This window comes from Cherax quadricarinatus, chromosome 30, assembly GCF_038502225.1.
Source record: "Cherax quadricarinatus isolate ZL_2023a chromosome 30, ASM3850222v1, whole genome shotgun sequence".
Taxonomy (NCBI): Eukaryota; Metazoa; Arthropoda; class Malacostraca; order Decapoda; family Parastacidae; genus Cherax; species Cherax quadricarinatus.
The window spans coordinates 2,375,135-2,394,692 of record NC_091321.1 but is presented as its reverse complement, the minus strand read 5'-3'; the positions used below and the strand labels follow the sequence as shown (position 1 = coordinate 2,394,692).

Here is a 19,558-nt window from a genome sequence, read left to right as displayed (position 1 = left end):
TTTTTTTTTTTCAACAAGTCGGCCGCCTCCCACCGAGGCAGGGTGACCCAAAAAAGAAAGAAAATCCCCAAAAAGAAAATACTTTCATCATCATTCAACACTTTCACCAGTGGACCCCCGCTTAACGATCACCTCCAAATGCGACCAATTATGTAAGTGTATTTATGTAAGTGCGTTTGTACGTGTATGTTTGGGGGTCTGAAATGGACTAATCTACTTCACAATATTCCTTATGGGAAAAAATTCGGTCAGTACTGGCACCTGAACATACTACTGGAATGAAAAAAGTTCGTTAACCGGGGGTCCACTGTATATTTTTTTTTTTCAACAAGTCGGTCATCTCCCACCGAGGCAGGGTGACCCAAAAAAAAGAAAGAAAATCCCCAAAAAGAAAATACTTTCATCATCATTCAACACTTTCACCACACACATACATTATCACTGCTTTTGCAGAGGTGCTCAGAATACAACAGTTTAGAAGCATATACATATATAGAGATACACAACATATCCCTCCAAACTGCCAATATCCCAAACCCCTCCTTTAAAGTGCAGGCATTGTACTTCCCATTTCCAGGACTCAAGTCCGACTATATGAAAATAACCGGTTTCCCTGAATCCCTTCACTAAATATTACCCTGCTCACACTCCAACAGATCGTCAGGTCCCAAGTATCATTCGTCTCCATTCACTCCTATCTAACACGCTCATGCACGCTTGCTGGAAGTCCAAGCCCCTCACCCACAAAACCTCCTTTACCCCCTCTTTCCAACCCTTTCGAGGACGACCCCTACCCCTCTTTCCTTCCCCTATAGATTTATATGCTTTCCATGTCATTCTACTTTGATCCATTCTCTCTAAATGACCAAACCACCTCAACAACCCCTCTTCTGCCCTCTGACTAATGCTTTTATTAACTCCACACCTTCTCCTAATTTCCACACTCCGAATTTTCTGCATAATATTTACACCACACATTGCCCTTAGACAGGACATCTCCACTGCCTCCAACCGTCTCCTCGCTGCTGCATTTACCACCCAAGCTTCACATCCATATGAGTGTTGGTACTACTATACTTTCATACATTCCCTTCTTTGCCTCCATAGATAACGTTTTTTGACTCCACATATACCTCAACGCACCACTCACCTTTTTTCCCTCATCAATTCTATGATTAACCTCATCCTTCATAAATCCATCCGCCGACACGTCAACTCCCAAATATCTGAAAACATTCACTTCTTCGATACTCCTCCTCCCCAATTTGATATCCAATTTTTCTTTATCTAAATCATTTGATACCCTCATCACCTTACTCTTTTCTATGTTCACTTTCAACTTTCTACCTTTACACACATTCTCAAACTCATCCACTAACCTTTGCAATTTTTCTTTAGAATCTCCCATAAGCACAGTATCATCAGCAAAAAGTAACTGTGTCAATTCCCATTTTGAATTTGATTCCCCATAATTTAATCCCACCCCTCTCCCGAACACCCTAGCATTTACTTCTTTTACAACCCCATCTATAAATATATTAAACAACCATGGTGACATTACACATCCCTGTCTAAGACCTACTTTTACCGGGAAGTATTCTCCCTCTCTTCTACACACCCTAAACTGAGCCTCACTATCCTCATAAAAGCTCTTTACAGCATTTAGTAACTTACCACCTATTCCATATACTTGCAACATCTGCCACATTGCTCCTCTATCCACTCTATCATATGCCTTTTCTAAATCCATAAATGCAATAAAAACTTCCCTACCTTTATCTAAATACTGTAGGTTACTGAAAGCAGTGAAGAGTTTTTACGAGGATAGTGAGGCTCAAGTTAGAGTATGTAGGAAAGAGGGAAATTATTTCCCAGTAAAAGTAGGCCTTAGACAAGGATGTGTGATGTCACCGTGGTTGTTTAATATATTTATAGATGGGGTTGTAAGAGAAGTAAATGCGAGGGTCTTGACAAGAGGCGTGGAGTTAAAAGATAAAGAATCACACACAAAGTGGGAGTTGTCACAGCTGCTCTTTGCTGATGACACTGTGCTCTTGGGAGATTCTGAAGAGAAGTTGCAGAGATTGGTGGATGAATTTGGTAGGGTGTGCAAAAGAAGAAAATTAAAGGTGAATACAGGAAAGAGTAAGGTTATGAGGATAACAAAAAGATTAGGTGATGAAAGATTGAATATCAGATTGGAGGGAGAGAGTATGGAGGAGGTGAATGTATTCAGATATCTGGGAGTGAACGTGTCAGCGGATGGGTCAATGAAAGATGAGGTGAATTATAGAACTGATGAGGGGAAAAGGGTGAGCGATGCACTTAGGAGTCTGTGGAGACAAAGAACTTTGTCCTTGGAGGCAAAGAGGGGAATGTATGAGAGTATAGTTTTACCAACGCTTTTATATGGGTGTGAAGCATGGGTGATGAATGTTGCAGTGAGGAAAAGGCTGGAGGCAGTGGAGATGTCATGTCTGAGGGCAATGTGTGGTGTGAATATAATGCAGAGAATTCGTAGTTTGGAAGTTAGGAGGAGGTGCGGGATTGCCAAAACTGTTGTCCAGAGGGCTGAGGAAGGGTTGTTGAGGTGGTTCGGACATGTAGAGAGAATGGAGCGAAAAAGAATGACTTCAAGAGTGTATCAGTCTGTAGTGGAAGGAAGGCAGGGTAGGGATCAGCCTAGGAAAGGTTGGAGGGAGGGGGTAAAGGAGGTTTTGTGTGCGAGGGGCTTGGACTTCCAGCGGCCATGCGTGAGCGTGTTTGATAGGAATGAATGGAGACAAATGGTTTTTAATACTTGACGTGCTGTTGGAGTGTGAGCAAAGTAACATTTATGAAGGGATTCGGGGAAACCGGCAGGCCGGACTTGAGTCCTGGAGATGGGAGGTACAGTGCCTGCATTCTGAAGGAGGGGTGTTAATGTTGCAGTTTAAAAACTGTAGTGTAAAGCACTCTTCTGGCAAGACAGTGATGGAGTGAATGATGGTAAAAGTTTTTCTTTTTTGGGCCACCCTGCCTTGATGGGAATCGGCCAGTGTGCTAATAAAAAAAAAAAAAGGAATGAGTCACAAACATATGAGCGGTCCAGGTGAACGTGTCTGACACCAACGATTTCTGAGCAGATGCACGAAATCTGGGGGAATATTTAGCCAAAAAAAGTGCTAGATTTCCGAACTGGCTGATTTCTGCACCAGCCAAAAACCGGGGGTCCACTGTATAGAAATAATTTAAATTTTTTTCATATGGAAGAAAAATACGAATAAAAATAAGAATCAAAATGACCTCACAGGATACTGTCACTAATAAGGCACCACAAGAGTAAGTGTTTACCTCATTGTTTCTAATTTATATAATTGATTTTCCAGACAACAAAAAGAAAATGAACATTTCTGTAGATAATACAAAAGACCTATTTAAAATATTCAATAAAAAGTAACTAAATACCTACAAGAAGAACAAGACAAATCGAACAAGTGCAGAAATAAATGGTTGATGAAATTTTAGTGGTAAGTGCCTGGTACTGGAATTGGGAAAAAGCAAAATCACGCAATATGAAGAATAAAGTTTGTAATAAACTATTAAAAGCATCAAAGGAAGGGGATCAGGAAAAAATCATTAACAAATTTATGAAAAGTAGGTAAATATACATAAGAGTAAATCTGTGGTATATTATGCACTGAACTCCGTAAACCCCACATTTTTATTTTTGTAATTTTTATACAAGTTGGCATATTCATGGATTTTTTTACTATACAACATCCAAAATAATAATATACATCTCTCATTTTTTCAGTGCTCCAATCTCAAGAAACAGCATGACCATTTTTTTTTTTTTTGAGAAACTGGCATACTTGTAGATTTTTTAATAACCCAACATAACATGTGTCCCAAGCATGCCACCTTTTACCTCCTGTAGCTTACTGAGAATAATATAATGTGAAGCCAAGATCCAAAAGAAATAAATTAAAAGACAAATTTCTTGTATTCTCTTCAAATGAGATACTATATTAGGAAATTAAGTGGTGCTGATCTTACCTTCAGTGGTGCTAATATTCTGTCATGGTATTTTGTATACTCTCTCACCCAGGAGTTGCCATTGTAGATATAGGCAGCATGGATGTTCTCATATGCAACTTCAGGTAATACAACGAACCATTTTTGTAGAAATTCTGTCCTGTTAAAGGATGTAGATTATTGTACTATTTTACTCAATATAACTAACAAAATATTATTAAAATTCACTTGCTGTGACATTATCATTTTTAATTTTTATTGTTTTAATTGCCCATCATCAATCAACTGAACTGTCTGAAAGTGAAATTACTGTTGAAACACAGCCACCGAATCACATCCTGTCAAACTTCAGAGAGAACAGATGAATCTCCAACTTTCTAACAAACAGGGCTCAAATAATAACAGCCAACAAAGTAAAATAAGAAACTTCCACAGTTTAGAGCTGTTCTTCAAGGACCAGTATTTACTCAAATTGTTTTATAACTCTCAAACCTGAGAGAGAGAAACAAATTGTAATGCTGTATCATCTTTCACAAATGATACTACAGTGGTAAACATCCATGCCAGTATACAAGAACAAATTTCAACTATTCTACTACAGAAACAATCAAGAAATTAAGACCCATACAAGTTTTTTCTTTTTTTTAACACACCGGACATCTCCTACTGAGGAAGGGTGACCCAAAAATGAGGAAACACTTTTACCACCAATCACTTCACCACTGTCTTGCCAGAGGAATGCTGACATTACAGCTCAGATGCCCCTCCAAACTACAATATCCCCACCCCTCATTCAGAGTGCAGGCACTGTACTTCCCACCTCCAGGACTAAAATCTGGTTAACAGGTTTCCCTGAATCCCTTCATAAACATTACCTTGCTCACACTCCAATAGCACATCTACTCATAAAATTGACATGAGTGGGACTCTTACTTGTTCCAACCAGAACAAGTATGAATCCCAATCAAACCACCTGCTTGACAGAGACGAAGAGGAATGTAAAGGACCTAAGAGATACAATACTGGAAGATTTTACATTAAAAACACCAAAGTGTTACTATCACAACTGCAACTAAATTGATAAGACAAATAACAAGACCCTTCAAAATACAGTTAGTATGGTAGATCTAGAGAATATTCAGAGAACTTTTACTGTCAACACAAATTCTGTTAAACACCTAAATTATTGGGAACTCCTAGCATCCTTAACCCTTTCAGGGTCCAGACCCCTGATCTGAAACTTGTTCACCGGGTCCAAGGATTTAAAAACAATTTTTTTGTTTAATTTTTCTTATGAAATGGTAGAGAACATTTTTCTGAAGGCAGTAAAACAAACAGTACAAAATTTGATGAAAAATTGATGAAATTATGCTCTCTCGAATTTTGCTGCATCATCCTTAATGCATAGGCGATTTTGCCCACTTTGACTCCCATTATAGGCCAATTACATTATTTCAGTTGACAAAATTCTTAGTTATTTCGCTAGTATTAATTCTATTTTATCGATTGAACACAAGAAATTGCCCAATTAACCATTTCAACTACCCAATAAAGTGATCAGAAATTGGTAATTTGGCCAATTTCACACAAAGTTCAAAATATTCCAATTTCAAAATAGGGTTCAGAAAAACAATGTAGGCATTCCTGGCACTAAAATAACATTTCCTCTGCTTATTAGTTGTTTTCAGGATTTACAAGTGAATTCCACTTAGATTTTTTTGTTCACATAATGAATTTTCATTCACACCAAAAAACAGAAGATTTACTGTCATGCAACACTATAATATTTATATACATAATATCAGCGCATTCATGAATGCATATCAGACCCACCATCTGACATGCATTGGACACGTGATGTCATTTGTTTACTCTTGAACATGGGCAAAAATCGAACATTTCTGATACTTTGAGCCCAGTTTCAAGCCATTTTCAGTACTAAAACCAATCAAAATCATCTCTATTTCTGCAATATATCTTCCATTCTATCAAATGAGACCAAGAAACTGCGAATACCATTGTAAAAAACACACGAAATACACCATAAAGTCGCTGTTTTAATCCAAAAACATGGTCGCGGGTTTTTTCTCATTATGCACTGCGTGCTGCAGGATTTGTTTTATGTGGTGCACACTTACCACATACCTGGAGTATACCTGGAGAGAGTTCCGGGGTTCAACGCCCCCACAGCCCGGTCTGTGACCAGGTCTCACGGTGGATCACAGTCGGATCAACCACGCTGTTACTGCTGGCCGCACATAATCCAACATACAAACTACAACCCGGCTGGTCAGGTAGCGACTTTAGGTGTCTGTCCAGTTCCTGCTTGAAGACAGCCAGGGGTCTATTGGTAATCCCCCTGATGTATGCTGGGAGGCAGTTGAACAGTCTTGGGCCCCTGACACTTATTGTGTTGTCTCTTATCGTACTAGTGGCACCTCTGCTTTTCAATGGAGGACGTTGCACCGTCTGCTGAGTCTTTTGTTTTTGTAGGGAGTGATTTTTGTGTGCAAGTTAGGTACTAGTCCCTCTAGGATTTTCCAGGTGTATATAATCATGTATCTCTCCCTCTTGCATTCTAGGGAGTATAGATTTAGGAACTTCAAGCGCTCCCAGTAATTGAGGTGGTTTATCGCAGCTATGAGATAAGCCTGGCCCATGGCAGGGCTCAGAGAGTAGATAAACTCTCGAAACACTTAAAAGGTATATCAAAGGTATATGAGTGCCGTGAAGATTCTGTACATATTCTAAGTCAGCAATTTCACCTGCCTTGAAAGGTGCTGTTAGTGTGCAGCAATACTCCAGCCTAGACAGAACAAGTGACCTGAGGAGTGTCATCATGGGCTTGGCATCCCTGGTTTAGAAGGTTCTCATTATCCATCCTGTCATGCAATTGATATAATGTTATGGTCCTTGAAGGCGAGATCCTCTGACATGATCACCCCCAGGTCTTTGACATTAGTTCTTCGCTCTATTGTGTGGTTGGAATTTGTTTTAAACTCTAATGAAATTTTAATTTCCTCATGTTTTCTATATCAGAGTACATAATTGGAATTTATCATCACTGAACTTCATATTGTTTTCTGAAGCCCATTTCTGAAGCCCAAAGTCTGTGTATATTACATCTGCATTCTGTTTGTTTTCCAGAAAATCCAGGACCTTATCGTAGTGGTCCAGTACTTGGGACAGACAGGAGCGACCTGTTCTAAACCCATGCTGCCCTGGGTTGTGTAACTGATGGGTATCTAGATGGGTGGTGATCTTGCTTCTTAGAACCCTTTCAAAGATTTTTATAATATGGGACTTTAGAGCTATAGGTCTGTAGTTCTTTGCTATTGCTTTACTGCCCCCTTTGTGGAGTGGGGTTATGTCTGTTGTTTGTAGTAACTGTGGGATGACCCCAGTGTCCGTGCTCTGTCTCCACAGGATGTTAAAAGCACGTGATAGGGGCTTCTTGCAGTTCTTGATGAACACTGAGTTCCATGAGACTGGGCCTGGGGCAGAGTGCATGGGCATGTCATTTATCGCCTTTTTGAAGTCATTTGGAGTCAGGATAATATCAGATAGATGTGTCTACCAAATTCTGTCTCTCTCATAAAAAATTAATTTAGTCTTCGACTCTCAGTCTGGTTAGTGGCTCGCTAAAAACCAAGTCATACTGGGACTTGAGTAGCTAACTCATTTCCTTGCTGTCATCTGTGTAGGACCCATCCCGTTTAAGTAGGGGCCCAATAATGGATGTTATTCTAGACTTGATGTGGCATAAGAAAAGAAATAATTTGGGTTTCTTTCAATTTCATATATGACTTTTAGTTCCTCTCGTGTTTCAGGACTCCTGTAGGATTCCTTTAGCTTTAGTTCGATGTGTGCTATATCTCTGACTAGTGTCTCCCTACGTATTGCAGATATATTAGCGTCTTGTAGCCACACTGCTATTCTTTGCCTTCGTCTATATAGGGAGCGCTTTTCTCTTTCTAGTTTACATCTTCTCCTTCTTGTCCTTAAGGGAATATGCCTTGAGCATACCTCAAGTGCCACAGAGTTAATGTGTTCTAGACATAGGGTAGGATCTGTGTTGCTTAGTCTATTTTCCCAGTTTATATCATTTAGGACTTGGTCCCACCTCATGTTTTTGTTATTGAAATTGAATTTGGAGAAGGTTTCCTCGTGACTGATCATATTTTGTCGATCTGGGGCTCCCCACATACATGTCTGGACCCCTATTATATTGTGATCTGAATATGTTGTATTTGATATGATGACATTTTGTATCATATCATCATTGTTAGTAAAGATGAGGTCCAGCGTATTCTTCAATCTTGTAGGCTCTATTATTTGATGGTTTAAGGTGAATTTGGTGCAGAGATAGACGCATTCTATCATATCTAGGCCTAAATATACTGCTCACAGCTTATCTTATTGGAGGGAGAGAGAGTATGGAGGAGGTGAATGCATTCAGATACATATTTAGGAGTGGGCGTGTCAGCAGATGGGTCTATGTAGGATGAGGTGAATCATAGAATTGATGAAGGGAAAAAGGTGAGCGGTGCACTTAGGAGCCTGAAGAGACAAAGAACTTTGTTCATGGAAGCAAAGAGGGGAATTTTTGAGAGTACAGTTTCACCAACACTCTTGTGTGGGAGTGAAGCATGGGTGGTGAATACTGCAACAAGAAAAAGGCTGGAGGCAGTGGAGATGTCATGTCTCAGGGCAATGTGCGGTGTGAATATAATGCAGAGAATTCGTAGTTTTGAAATTAGGAGGAGGTGTGGGATTACAAAAAATATTATTGAGAGGGCTGAGGAAGGGTTGTTAAAGTGGTTTGGACATGAAAAGAGGATGGAACACAATAGAATAACTTTGTCAACTTCACACCTCCATCTCTCGGTAAGTATTGATGGTAAAAATTTTTTGTTTAGCCTATAATGTTTAGAAAAAAAACTTTTCATATGAAAAAATAATTTTTTTTTTTCGAAATTTTTCCGACCTGAGAACAGGTTTGGGAGGGAGACTGCCAACCCTGAAAGGGTTAAAAGCAAGGGGATATATAGCGTTAGAATGGTTGGTATTTCTTCTTTCTTTCAACACACCGGCTGCATCCCACCGAGGCGGGGCGGCCCAAAAGAAAAAATGAAAGTTTCTCCCTTTACATTTAGTAATATATACAGGAGAAGGGGTTAGTAGACCCTTGGTCCTGGCATTTTAGTCGCCTCTTACAACACGCATGGCTTACGGAGGAAGAATTCTGTTCCACTTCCCCATGGAGGTAAGAGGAAATAAACAAGAACAAGAATTAGTAAGAAAAGAGAAGAAAATCCAGCGGGGTGTGTATACATATGCTTGTACATGTATGTGTAGTGTGACCTAAGTGTAAGTAGAAGTAGCAAGATGCACCTGAAACCTTGCATGTTTATGAGACAGAAAAATGGACACCAGCAATCCTACCATCATGTAAAACAATTACAGGCTCTCGTTTTACACTCACCTGGTGGGACGGTAGTACCTCCCTGGGCGGTTGCTGTCTACCAACCTACTACCTAGGTGGTTGGTATTTATGTATGTTTAATAAATGTATAAAAGAGGGGAAGGTACGTAGGGATTGGCAGAGAGCATGTATAGTTCTTTTATATAAAGGGAAAGGGGACAAAAGAGACTAAAAATTATAAGGGAATAACTTTACAAAATGGGAGTTGACACAGTTACTTTTTCTGATGATACTATGCTATGGGAGATTCTAAAGAAAAGTTGCAAAGGTTAGTGGACAAGTTTGGGAGTGTGTGTAAAGGTAGAAAGTTGACAGTGAACACAGATAAGAGTAATGTGATGAGGGTATCAAATGATTTAGATAAAGAAAAATTGGATATCACATTGGAGAGAGGGAGTATGGAAGAAGTAAATGTTTTCAGATATTTGGGAGTTGACTTGTCAGCTGATGGGTTTATGAAGGATGAGGTTAACCATAGAACTGATGAAGGAAAAAAGGTGAGTGGTGCATTGAGGTATCTGTGGAGACAAAAAACGTTATCCACAGAGGCAAAGAAGGGAATACATGTATACGAAAGTATAGTGGTACCAACACTCTTATATGGGTGTGAAACTTATGTTGCAAATGCTGCAGCAAGGAGGTGGCTGGAGGCAGTGGAGATGTCCTGTCTAAGGGCAATGTGTGATGTAGATATTAAGCAGAGAATTTGGAGTGTGGAAATTAGGAGGTGTAGAGTTACTAGAAGTATTAGTCAAGAGGGCTGAAGAGGGGTTGTTGAGGTGTTTTGGGGTAGGGGTTGTCCTCGAAAACATTGGAGGGAGGCGGTAAAGGATGTTTTGTGGGGAAGTGGCTTGGATTTCTAGCAAGCATGCGTGAGCGTGTTAGATAGGGGTGAATGGAGATGAATGGTTTTTGGGACGGGACAAGCTGTTGGACTGTGAGAAGGGCAATATTTTGTGAAGGGATTCAGGTAAACCAGTTAACCAGACTTAAGTCCTGGAAATGGGAAGGGGTTTGAGATATTGGCAGTTTGGAGGGACTTCTGAACTGTCGTATCTGAGCGCCTCTGCTAAGACAGTGATTATGTATGAGGTGAAAGTGATGAATGATGATGAAAATATTTTCTTTTTGAGGTGTTTCTTTCTTTTTGGTCACCCTGCCTTGGTGGGAGACAGCCAACGTGTTAAAAAAAAAAAAAACTTATACAGTGGGACCTCTACTTGTGAGCGCATCCACGTGCGAGTTTTTCCAAATATGAGCAGTCGATCAGTCAATTTTTTGCTTCCATACGAGAGCGAAATTTCTACAAGCAAGCAGGCCTCAAGGGAGGTTCTTTGATGCTGGTGAGTGGCTCTTGCTCTTGATCTAGGGAACTGGATCTCATTTGTTAGTTGGACTATCTTATTGAAACTTGGGCAATGTATGATGGAAAGATGTTTCTTAACGTACACCAAAAATGAAAGAAATCAGACCATAAATAATGGAGTTCACTTCTCAACAATTAGCTTCCTGTTAGCGGTAATTTCGTATGGTTTTTATGATTGTATTCTTGTTTTTTTGGTCTCATTTGATAGAATGGAAGATATATTACAGAAATAGATATGATTTTGACTGTTTTCACAACAAAAAGTACCTTGAAACTGAGCTCAGAGTAGAAGAAATGTTTGATTCTTTGGCATTGTTAAGAGTAAACAAATGACATCACTGTCCATTCCAATATGCAGTTGTGAATGAGTTGACATTATTTATACAATTATTACAATAATGCAGTAGACAGCATAACAGTAAATCTTCTATTTTTTGTGTGAATAAAAATTACAAATTATTTATATTGTAATAATAATAACAATAATAATAATACATATAATAATAATAATATAATATAATATAATATATCAATATATGTATAATAATAATGTACTATATATTAATAATTATAATAATAGATGGCTTCAAAAGGTCGTCACTAGATGGCAGTGTTTGCCACAACAAAGCAGGAGCGGTTGTGGCCGCCTCCACTTGTTACATAATGGCATATTTTATTCATTCCAGCAAGTTTATTCTCTATAAGGATTACAATGCGGGGTTTACAGATTTTGGTTATTGTGTGGTTTACATGTAATAAAATACTAATTACAGAGGGGGCCACTAGAACACCTAGCATGGCTAGGCATTTCGGGCAAACTTAGATTAACTCTTAACCCTAAATTATTACAAATTGTGGAGTAAGTTGACTAAATACTAAGTGACTAAATACTAGTTTGTGAGTTTAGCAATGTGAATGCTTTTGTTTTGGCACAATACATAGTTTCTATATTGGAGTATCACAGGCAAACTTATGACTAGTTAGGAATCATTATTTTAAGATTAAGATACGTATTTCTGTGCTTATAGTCAAATGGGTGAGTGGGTGAGTGTAAGTGTGAACCACCAGGTGGTTTACATGTAGTTAGTTGACGGGGTGTATCAGGGAGATAAGAGGTTTTGAAGGTGATGAATGTGTCTGCAGTTCTAGAGTTTTCAGGTAGGGTGTTCCAGATTTTAGGGCCTTTGACATACATTGAATTTTTGTAAAGGTTTAGTCGGACACGGGGAATGTAGTAGAGATGTTTATGTCTGGTGTTATGCCTGTGGGTCCTGTCACAACTATCAAGAAAGCATTTGAGTTCAAGGTTAATATTGGAATTTAAGGTCCTGTATATGTAGATTGCACAGTAGTAAGTGTGGATGTTCTGAACAGGGAGTAAGTTTAGATCTATGAAGAGTGGGGAGGTGTGTTGCAGGGTTGGGATTTAGTGATTATTCTTACTGCGGCTTTTTGTCGAGTTATTATTGGCTTTAGGTGTGTTGCTGCAGTTGATCCCCAAGCACAAACAGCATAGGTGAGGTATGGATAAATGAGTGAATGGTATAGTGTGAGAAGGGCATTTTGCGGCACGTAGTATCATATCTTGGAGAGGATCCCAACTGTTTTGGATACTTTTTTTGTTATGTGTTGGATATGGGTGCTGAAATTCAGGTTGTTGTCGAGGTATAGGCCTAGGAATTTGCCCTCATTATGTCTGGCAATTAGAGTATATATCAGGTTTCTATGTTATTTATATTGTTTATTATATCATATTAGATGAATTTTGATAGATACATAAGCAGTATAGATGATATTAGCGAAATTATTCAAGGAGTATTTTGTCCGGTCTCCAGATAAACTCTCGTCAGCTGACGATACCACTACATGAATGACCTTTTATTCATTCTAGAGTATATATCAGGTTTCTATGTTATCTATATTGCTTACTATGTCATATTAGATGAATTTTGATAGATAAATAAGCAGTATAGATGATATTAGCGAAATTATTCAAGGAGTATTTTGTCCGGTCTCCAGATAAACTCTCGTCAGCTGACGATACCACTACATGAATGACCTTTTATTCATTCTAGAGTATATATCAGGTTTCTATGTTATCTATATTGCTTATTATGTCATATTAGATGAATTATGATTGATAAATAAGCCTTACAGTTAATATTAGGGAAATTATTGAAGTACAGAATTCCACTGGAACAGATTAATTGCATTTCAATTAATTTAAATGAGGAAAATTGACTCTGCAAACGAGCAAATCCAGATGCGAGCAGGGTCACGGAAAGGATTAAACTCGTGAGTGGAGTTTCCACTGTAAGAGAAATGATCACTTGAATCTCAACTAGGAATGTAACAAAGTATCGGTGTTGGTATAGTTGAGTATCGGCTAACTCCGATGGTATCGGTACCAGCCTAAAACTGAGTATTGTTATCGGTAAGTATTGGCTAATTTTGATATCAGTATCAGGATTGGCTAATTCTGATGATATCAGTATTGGCTAATTTTGACAGAATCAGTATTGGTGGGTATAGGCTAATATTGATGTTATCAGTATAGGCATAAAACTGAGTATCAGTATCCACAAAAATTTCATTATTGTCCCAGCCCTAGTCTCAACACAACTATGATTACAGTTCTTTCAGACTTCAATAAGGGACAAGATACACAAACTAAACCAATAAAAAACTCACCTGAATCTATTGTCTGCACATGTGTGGGTGAAGTCCACCACCAGCTCAAAGGGTTTACGACAGATGGGTTTTAGGGTAAGGATCACATGGTATATTAGCAGGTCCCCATTAGTCTCACCAATTCTGTGAGAAGTACAATATTTTGATTTGTATATAGCAAGCTCTGTGACTAAGTACTATTTCAATCATCTTTTTACTGGCATCATTAAATAAATGGTATACAATACCGACAAGCTGATGAATAAGATATGTTTGCAACACTTGGGTATCTATCCCATGCACGTGGCTTCTTCAGTTGAATATAAAGGCAATTTTCATACTGGAGACAGTGGAAGAAGTGCAGAGTTAATTTTAAGGTGGTCAATCCCTTAGCCTTGACTGAAGGTGTTCAGTCCTTTTAACCTTGATTGAAGGTATTCAGTCCCATGGGACTGGGCATCTTCTATCAGCTCTTCAAGACTAAGTTACTTAAATTACCACTTTGCTTCTTCCACTGTTTCCAGTATAAGTCATCTCTGTATTTAAATAAAGAAACCTGCTGCAGAGGAGAAATATTGTGGTAATAAAGATGCCCAAGTATTACATGAGTCTTATTAAACTTTACGCTGGTAATTATTACTAGTGAGTGCAAAGGCACTTTATCTACAAAAGAAAAAATCATGAAATACTTATTACTCACTTGTATCTTCTGGCAATATAATAAAACACAGGGTTGCCAGCTTTGGATGTTCCTGCTTGGTAAAAAATATTTAGCGTTTTTATAGATTTGAACTCGTCCTTTTCGTGCATATTATGCTTCGACATGATTTCCTCAAACTTTGTGCTTGTCATATCCATGCTGCTCCACCTGCAATATTCAGTAATGTCAAAATATAAATGTAGCTGGATTCAGAAAGAATATAACTCTAGTCCATCTTCTATGAAAAACAGTGTGTGCTCTCAATTATACACACATTAACCAAAAATTATGGTAGACCAGCTGCTTTGCTTTCACATAAACCAGTTAACACCTTCACTGTCAGAAGTCCCAAAATTAAAAGTGCTGAGAATGACAAGTAATAATTAAAAAAAATTACACAATAATAAGAGTAAGTGTAGCTTACTGAGAATCAATGGGTTTGTGCTCTGGTGGTCCCAAGTACGCCAATAACGTTGCCATTTTATCAAAAGGCCTTCTCCCGACAGCTTTGTGGTCTCGACTACTTGAGAGGTATTCTCCTATTAGGATAAACAAGAACCAGATAAGTAAAATATGTATTATAAAAATTATCCGGTAAGGATGAGACATTTCTTTCTATTAAATTCCATATGTTTCAAATTAAAATTCATGGAGTAGATGTCATCTGCAACAAGCCATAGTAGGAATTGTTGTCAACTGCAATAAAATATAGGAGGGGGAGTTATCAACTACAACAAAACACATTATGTACATTAGGGCCCCACTTATACGGCAGGTTAGGTTCCAGCCTACCGCCGTAAAGCGGAAATCACCGTAAAGTGGAACACCCTTTTTTTCCACTTATAAATGCATACAAATACTAGATAACAAGTTTACACTAACATATATTAAGTTAGCAATAGAACTAGGCATCAAAAAACAATAAAAAAGTACAATACACACATAGTACACTCATTACTTACCTTAAAATATTTATAGTCTTAATCTAGGGTGAGACAAGTAGTATTTATTGTAAGAAATCAAGTGTGGTATGTATGGTAGTCAGCCGGGCTACCATACCAGACCACATAATATTCTATTACATTTAAGCATCCCAGATCGATAAAATGCATATACAGTTTACTCATTACTTACCTTAAAATATTTGTAGTCTTAATCTAGGGTGAGACAAGTAGTATTTATTGTAAGAAATCAAGTGTGGTATGTATGGTAGTCAGTCGGGCTACCATACCAGGCCACATAATATTCTATTACATTTAAGCATCCCAGAGCGATAAAATGCATATACAGTTTACTCATTACTTACCTTAAAATATTTGTAGTCTTAATCTAGGGTGAGATGAGCAGTATTTATTGTAAGAAATCAAGTGTGGTATGTATGGTAGTCAGCCAGGCTACCATACCAGGCCATTCCACCCACACATATTATTCTATGATGTTTAAGCATCCCAGAGCGATAAAATGTATATACAGTTCACTCATTACTTACCTTAAAATATTTGTAGTCTTAATGTAGGGTCAGGAGTAAGTAAATGAGATAAAACGAATAAATGAGAGAGAGAGAGAGAGAGAGAGAGAGAGAGAGAGAGAGTACATGAAGGAGGACAGGCGCAGAGTTATGTAAACAAACCAAGGAAACGCAAGTTTTGTAAACAAAGTGTACACGTCTGGTTTGTGCACAAGTTACATTGTGTACAAGTTGTCTCTACATTGATACGGTAGAATAAATAAAGAACAACACTCCCGTTCTCATTTAATATCATTTTTAGAAGAAATGACGCTCTGAGTGAAGGCAATGGAAATAAGTCACTCTGACTTTTTTGGGTTATCCTAGGTTCTCTACACATATGCTGTTATGTATGATAATCTATGTAACTGTATTTGTGTATACCTGAATAAACTTACATACATATGAAAGGAATAATTTTCTACAGTAATCCCCAGTAACACATTTTCTCTTATGTTGGGCTAGAGAAAATGTTATTCTTGCCGTCACTTGTACAAGTTATCTGGCTACCACATCTCATATTTATGTTTATTTATTCTGTTGTGAGGTGTATTTATCATCTTTATATGTTATGTATCATGTTTGTTATATAATTTTGAAAAAATATCATGGATGGATTAATGAAAATGTGTATATTAACATAATATAAGACATTTAACGAGACTCGGTGATTATTATTATTATCATTTCTAATAAGGCGTCACTTGTGCAAGGCGTCTGCCTACCACATCTCATATTTAAGTTTATTTATTCTACTGTGGGGTGTATTTATCATAATTATTTGTTATGCATCGTGTTTATTATATAATTTTGAAAAAATATCATAGATGGATTAATGAAAATGTGTATATTAACGTAATATACAACATTTAAATGAAATTTTGTGATTATTATCACTACTAATATGACGTCTGGAGACATAAGACACTCTTACTGATTTTAATGTGTACCTGCATGCCAGCACAGTATGTAAGTTTATTTAGGTACAGGTATACACAAATATAATTATCAGAGTATATATAAAATACGAAATAACTTTTAAAAACACTTGAAATTTTGGAGTCTGCAGACAAAATGGAGAGACTTAGTGCTTACTGATCTCACAGAGAATGTAAACAAACAGGGTGAGGCACGGTGACCATATTAGAAAGTCAGGTGGGGGGAGCCGTATAGCGAGTTTTGGTCATAATTTGAAATGACCGTATTAGCGGAACACCATAAAGCAAAACACCATAAAGCGGGGCCCTACTGTATAATGTAAGTCAACCATTTACACAAATACACACTTGGAAGCCTTTGTGAAAGTTTTGCAACAAGTGTTAGAGAAAAAGAAGGAACATCAAAAAACATCTCAAATTGTATTCCCACACAGGGCAGGTGAAAATACAGCACAGAAAACCCTCGAGTTAATGAACTAATAGGAAATGAATGGCTGGTATTGGCAATTGTGGCTGACAGAGATAGGACTGTTTTGCCATGGTAGTAACAATAATCCACAATTCTGTAACCAATGGCTTTGTCCACTGTGGATTTTGCCCCGTATTTCTGAAATCTGTCAAATCGAGTATTTGCTATACCTAGTTTGTTTTGATTTGATCAAATCACAACACAGGTGATGGGAGCCAGTACAGGGTCTCCTCCTCCCAGCAAACAAGGACACAACCCACACCACCCACTACTGCCTGCACAACACTCGCCAAACATCAACAAACGTGGCCACCACCCCAAGCAAAGAGGAGACCTCCTTTCATGGATTCAACAAACTAGAGCTGCAAGACCCAGAGATGGCTAAATACATCAAAATCACCACATTAACTCGAGAAATGCAGGAATTAAGAACAACAAATGGCATACTCACCCAGGAAGTACAACAACTAAAGACCTCCAACAATCAATTCCTTGACAGAATCACAACCCTGGATGGCAAAATTCATGCAACAGACCAACAAAACAACAGCCACACTGAAACTGAGCCTTCAGGAGCAAGTCACAAACCTAAATTCCAATCTCATACAAGAAAGATCACGAGTGGATCTCCAACTCGCTGATGTCATCAACAACTTCCAAGACTAGACCAACAACAGCTATCTGACACTGTTGTAGTAAATAGCCACCATCACTCACCTACAGTCACCCAAGAGACATGCATGGAGACCACCCTACAGCTTATCAAGGGCCACCTTCACCTAAACATATGTAGTGATGAAGTAAAAGACTGCAAACTGATGGGCTACCAAGCAGGGGGAAAAACAGTGCTATTAAAATTCAACACTAGCTTGGAAAGAAATAACCTGTTAAAAACATCCATATCTATGAAATCCAAGGAATATATGATAATGAGTGCCTTACCAAAACAAGGCAAAACCTTTATCATCTAAGAATTACGGCACAATAAAAAAATCCATCAGTGCTTTGTGAGGGATGGTAAAATCGCAGCTAGGAAAGAGCCCACTGGGAAGAGGTACTTCATGTCTATGGAATACAAACTAAAGAAATTCCTTAGTGAAGTTGGTTTAACTGACTCAGAGTAAGGTGCAGTTTATACCCACCATCCACGAATAGTGTTATGAACCACTCTGTAACTGTTATACACTGTCATAAAAATTTGTTCCTTAAATTCTTGTACCCTCATATTACTATTGATACTTGTATACTTTACTTTTGCACTCAATCACCACTCTACCTCATAGTCTTAACCGTTTTTAATCACGACAAAATCTCTATTATTACTCTCTATTGCTTTCTTTGATTATAATAATAATAATAATAATAATATTACTATTTATTATTACTTCTACTTTTTATATGCAGCAGACAGTCATTTAACATGATTTTGTCTTACATGTTTTTGTTATAACACGTTAGAAGAATTGCGGCATTTTTGTTTAACACTTCGTAAAATTAGTTTAACATGGTTGCATGAGGGGGAAAAAATTTTGAGCACGCAGTCGCCCACCAGGTGGGATGGTCTGTGGGTTAGTGGGTTACACCATTGTATCAACGGGGGGAGACCTATCGCCATCCCCCGCCTCCCTAAGCCACTCACACCACCCCCATCATCAAGTGTTTAATGCTGATGAGACAAGTGTTTTTTGGAAAAAATGCCAACACAAACTTATATCAGTCAGCAAGAGAAAAGTGCATCGGGCTTCAAGACAGCAAAGGATTGCTTCACCTTGCTCCTTTGCAGTAATGTGGCAGGTGATTTCAAGTGTAAGCCCATGGTTATTTACTGCTCTAAGAATCCTCATGCTCTGAAAAGTGTAAATAATAACACCTTACCAGTAATTTGGAGGTCAAACCAGTCAGCATGGATGACAGGAAGTATTTACTGACTGGTTTAAGCATCACTTTATTCCTGAAATCAAGTTTTACCTGCACAGCAAGAACCTTGCATTCAAGGCTCTCTTCATTCTTGATAATTCCCATACTCATCCACGAGTTTTGCTGGATGTAACCCCACACCCCCACATGTAAAAGTTGTATTTTTACCTCCAAATACAACATCTCTAATGCAACCAATGGATCGGGGAGTTATTAAGTCATTCAAGTGTAACTACACAAAAAAAGTTATGAAAAAACTAGTTGCATCAATGGACTCTTGACTCCAATCTGGCAGTACCAAGCTTCTGGAATAAATTTAACATTGCAGATGCCATCAGCTATGCTAGAAGTGCATGGAATGAAGTGCCCCAGTCAACATTAAATGCAGGCTGGGGAAAGTTATGGCCTTCTGTAGTTAATTCTTTCACTTTTTTTCTTGCTTGAGAGTCAGGTTCAGAAAATTGTTCAGCTGGCAAGGAGATAACCAGG

General features: G+C 38.1%; 1 protein-coding gene across 10 annotated transcripts in view; it reads right to left on the bottom strand.

The window, feature by feature from the left end:
• Positions 1–19,558, bottom strand: part of Nf1 (neurofibromin 1) — a 644,633-nt gene that overhangs the window by 331,576 nt on the left and 293,499 nt on the right. For all 10 annotated transcript variants that reach the window (XR_011392599.1, XM_053781766.2, XM_053781772.2 and 7 more), the window contains 4 exons: positions 14,663–14,777; positions 14,239–14,406; positions 13,560–13,682; positions 4,039–4,177 (listed from right to left, as the gene is read on the bottom strand). Coding sequence is in view for 9 of the 10 variants with exons in the window: in XM_053781766.2 (XP_053637741.1) it covers positions 4,039–4,177; positions 13,560–13,682; positions 14,239–14,406; positions 14,663–14,777 (545 nt within the window). In the remaining variant the exon portion in view is untranslated. The remainder of the gene's footprint in view (positions 1–4,038; positions 4,178–13,559; positions 13,683–14,238; positions 14,407–14,662; positions 14,778–19,558) is intronic.